This window comes from Cyphomyrmex costatus, unplaced genomic scaffold, assembly GCF_001594065.2.
Source record: "Cyphomyrmex costatus isolate MS0001 unplaced genomic scaffold, Ccosl1.0 scaffold559, whole genome shotgun sequence".
NCBI lineage: Eukaryota > Metazoa > Arthropoda > Insecta > Hymenoptera > Formicidae > Cyphomyrmex > Cyphomyrmex costatus.
The window spans coordinates 17585-22388 of record NW_017279785.1 but is presented as its reverse complement, the minus strand read 5'-3'; the positions used below and the strand labels follow the sequence as shown (position 1 = coordinate 22388).

Below are 4804 nucleotides of genomic sequence, written 5' to 3'. Positions count from 1 at the left end.
AATGAATTAAAAAGTCCTTTAAATTTTTATAAAGATTTAATGCTAAAATAAAACAAAACAATAATAATAGAAAGGCTAGGATCCAAATAAGATCATTTAATATTCAAAATATAAACATATAAAACATTGCAGACATTTCAACACTAATCGGGTCATTACCAATGTTAAATAAATATAAAATATTACAACAGTTTTAAATCGAAGTATAACGTGAAATATAAGATACTTTCACCTATCCACAATTGCATGTGACCATTTTTTTCCATGGTTTAAATTGACATGTATGTCTGAAAAAAAATCACATAGAATTGTGGATAGATAAACGTACCTTATATTTCACATTATACGTCGATTTAAAACTGCACTGTAATATTTTAAATTTATTTAACATTGATATAATGATCCGATAGGTGTCAAAACGTCTGTAATGCTTTATATCTTTAAATTTTAAATATCGAATGATCTTATTTGGCTTGTAACCCTTCTATTATATTATTGTTTTGTTTATTCTGATTGAGCCACATTATTAATTAATGTTGATAAAACATTTATTTATAGCTTTTACCTTTCTGAACAACGCGGAAAACTAAAAAAACTGAGCCCAGGTACTCGTCCAGAAATATTTTGATAACCTGTCATTGTACAAGAAAATCCACCTCTTTTCATTATTATAGATTTCACTTTAAAAATTCGCACACAATATACAGTCATACAAGTCACAATTACGTAATAACTCTCTTAGCGGTCAAAAACGAAATCCCCAATTAGATTAAGTCACGTTAAGTTATAAGAGCGCGCCGCAGACATCTTGTCTGTAGTACAAACCGACGCATGCGCATTATAGAAACTCATGACATCAAAAAAAGTGGTGTGTCGTAACTGGTTAAACTGTGGCACAACCGTTAGGCGTTAGATTCGCTGACACAATGATATTAACGATTTTTTGTTCAAAATCTGAAGACACGGTAGTGTCTCGGCGCTAAGCCATGCGCGCCCGACTGCTGTGGCTACTTTACGCGAATCTGAGAATTTTGGGGGATTGAGATGATTCTCAGTAACAGCTGAACCGATCAAGTTCTACATACGCTCATAATCGATAGCAAATACTTAAATTGTATGATAAAAGTGCTTCGGGTTTACAACGCTTCGATGCGAATGATATTGCATATCTGAATTGTGCTAGGCTAGCACAACTCAGATATGCAATATCATTCGCATCGATGCGTTGTAAACCCGAATTTTGAACAAAAAATGCTTTCGCGAGCGGTCGCGCTCAAGAGTAAAGTACCCTAGGGCTTACAGGGGTAAAAAATGGTTAAAAATTTTAATTTTTTTATTCGATAGTACAAAGTCTCAGGAGTATTGTGTTAAAATTTCAAGTAATTTGGTGAAGAATTGACGGAGATATGATTTTTTAAATATTCTGCCTCGGAGACCCGTACGGACCCGCAGGTATAGATACGCGGCAGGTATACGACCCTCCGGCAGCGCCCGACCGTCGCCGTAACGGGTTTTTCCGCCGAAATTTCTTTGTGCATGCAAGACCCCTTTTCCTGTTTAGACGTGATGGAAAAAAAAAAAAATGGAAAATTCTCATCTTATACACGTATAAATGTATGTAAAACTTTAAACGCGTTTTTCTCGAAATGTTATTTTCAAAGTCGGTGTCCATCAGAACTCAGCGAATATGCAACCGATCGATTTCTACTTTTGCACACACTTTCTACACATATATGCCGAGGCCCCAACGTTCTTATTTTCAACTTTTTTTTTTCGATTTTACAGCTACAAAATGGCCGACTTTTAGTGCTGAAAAACACGATTTTTGTTTAAAAACGTTCTAAAAAAATTAGAAATAAAAAAAAATATATTCGGGCATCGTTCGGGCCTCGCTAAACATGTCCAGAAATGAAATCTTTTTGGATTTTTGCTTTCACATAAACCTATATCAAGTTACGAGGGACACCGCAAGGCGCTTCTTTTCTACAGCGTCTCCGAAAAATGGCTGCCATCGGCTGAATTTGGAATATTTTTACTTCAAATTTTCAGAAATTATAGTTCAAAATACACTTTATTAAATACACTTTATTGCGTAAATGTATGTCATAACGGAACACAGAAAAAAAATCACAAAAATATTGTATTTTTTCACTCAAAAGACCCCTGTAAGCCCTTAATATCGTTGTGCCAGCGAATCTAACGATTGTGCTGACTTGTGCTAGGCTAGCACAACTCAGATATGCAATTTTGTGGTATTTGAATGACGGATACGAATGTTAGCGTTATTTTTATTTCGAATTGTGAAAAATCGTTTTTCTGTCATATCTTTTGTTGTTGTCATTATTTTTGAATACCACTTTAGCACAATGTTAGCACAAATTAGCACAACCTTGAAAATTGAAAAAATCGCAAAGTGGGGGGCTGGCCTAAAATATAGTTTTTTTAAAATTTTTTAACGTATTTTCCGTATTTTGATATTAATATTCGAGCACAATGTAGCACAAACCTAGCACAATTCAGCATAATTCTCAAAATAAGTGAATTCATAAAGTGGGGGGCTAACTTACAATTAGTATAGGCACTTTTATCGTTACTTTATGTAAGTTAGGTTCTATTATATTCTATTATACGTTTAAAAATTAAAGATGACCCAAACGAGGTCAAAATGTCTGTTTATCAATTTGCTTTTTTTGTTCTGTAATAATTGTTTATAATATCTTTTTAATATATATTTATTATATTCTTTTGTGGATGATTTAAATATATTTTTGGCTCGTAGCCTTTGTATTATTATATATCGATTTTATAATTTGATAATTTCTGTCACAATACAATTGTAACTTAAATTACTAGGTACTTTAAATTAATAGAAGTTGATACATTTTTATTTACAATAGATATTGAGATAATTATTAATAGGAAGATTTCATTAATAATCGTTCACGATGCGTATATTTGTCGCTAATCGACATAAATATTTATTGAGTCTTCTAATTCACAAACATTAATTTTATTAATGATAATTTTTTTGTGAGTTTATCATATTTTTATATTGCGTACTTTGCATTAATACGGCGATAATAATTTAATAATGTTATAGATAATAAAATTGTCATATTCTTCTGTCTGCAGACAATTTTATGCAACCTCGTCATCGGACGATCTATTGCTTCGCCGCTCGCTAATGTTTGGTTGAGTCCGATACCGGCTCTTTCACCGTTCAAGCAGTACCACATACAAGACGGATCGGGATCTTATCAATATTCCTTCACGGGGCCGCATCATGCTAAAGCAGAAACTACTTTGAATGGTGTCACGCAGGGTGGTGAGTTTTTCTTTAAATTTACATATTTTAGCATTTTAATAAAAGAGCTCTTTCTTGTGTGAGATCAATCACGGAGTTGGGATGCTCTATGTAAACTTAAAACAAAATTTTCTTGATAGATGACAATGCTTGTCACGATTCGCAATCTAAAGCGCGTACCGCGCAAGTGCATAAATGGAATGCGTTCTTTTGTGAAGTGTGTTATAAGAGGTGTATTACCGGCCTACGTTCGCGAGTGAATCTTTCGCTAATGCTCATCAGCATGACGTAAGAAAGACGCCCATACACCACATGTCTCTGCAAATTTCTGCGAATGACAATGCGCGATTGCGATCGCTTCTCTTTCGATTGTAATACGATGACTCACGATACATGAAAAATGAGTAACAAACACGCGCGAAATTGTGTGAATATAGTTATACGTTATCACATTGAGATAAGATCTATTTAATTAATGTTATTTTACTAGAGCAACAACCATAATAATTACGGCAAATAATGTACACAATATTAATGACATATATTAATAACATGCAATAATTTATATCGTAAATATGTTTCTCCGCGAACAAGCGTTCTCCAAATGTAATAGTACCGTCAAAGAGTATCATTTTTATTTGTGCTTTCAGGATATTCTTATATTGACGCAAATGGAATTTTGCAAACGGTCTCGTATATAGCAGACGATAAGAATGGATTTAAGGTTAGTGCAAGCAATCTACCACAACCACCCAGGAATGAGCTGCAAACTATACAGGACATATCAGAAGTAGCAGCGGCGAAGAGAAATCATCTTACAGAATTGCAGAAGTCGCATCAATCAAATTGGCAGGATCAAACTCTTGTGTCGTACAAAATCCTGCCGTCGTACTTCAGTTTCGCCCAAATCCAGCCGGACGGCAAGAACAAAGCTGAGTTGAATTTGAAAACGCAAGAAATAGAGGTATGTAAATTGCACCGATATCTCAATCGAAGTTTGCCCGAATAAGAGGAATATGACAGTAAACAGGAAAAATTCGTGTACTTTTATATATATATATATAAGAATTTATAGTACCGCAATCGTTGTAGAATTTTTTGCTTAACAAGAGAATTTTAATAAAAGTGTCAAAAAATTTTATATTATAAATAACAAAAACATGAAACAATATAATAACAAAGGAAAATAAATGAATTGAAGATTTGAAGGACTCTTTTATTTAATAATAATTAACATGTTAAATAGGGCAAATAAGAGTCAAATTACAATTTGAAATCTAAATCTGATAATTTATTCTAATCAGGAGACGCGGTAGCTTCTCCGGCCATGTTCAAAAACTGCGAGACGCTACAAGTCTCTTATCCCGAGCCATCAAAGTCCATTTTTGGGAGGTGCATAACTATTAAAATATAAAAAATTTTGAATCAAACGTTATATGTCCTGAAAGGCGGCATCACCACGAGTAATTTGAGCCAAAAAAATTTTAAATCGGTCAAGCC

The 4804-nt window shown here is 33.6% G+C and overlaps 1 protein-coding gene across 1 annotated transcript in view; it reads left to right on the top strand.

Annotated features, from left to right (window-relative positions):
• Nucleotides 1-3087: 3087 nt before the first annotated feature.
• The window catches only part of CPR16 (cuticular protein 16), a gene marked incomplete at its 5' end in the record, with an annotated part of 7211 nt that continues 5494 nt past the window's right edge, over nucleotides 3088-4804 (top strand). The window contains 2 exons of the mRNA XM_018546537.1: nucleotides 3088-3325; nucleotides 3955-4268. Of these exons, the coding sequence (XP_018402039.1) occupies nucleotides 3088-3325; nucleotides 3955-4268 (552 nt within the window). The remainder of the gene's footprint in view (nucleotides 3326-3954; nucleotides 4269-4804) is intronic.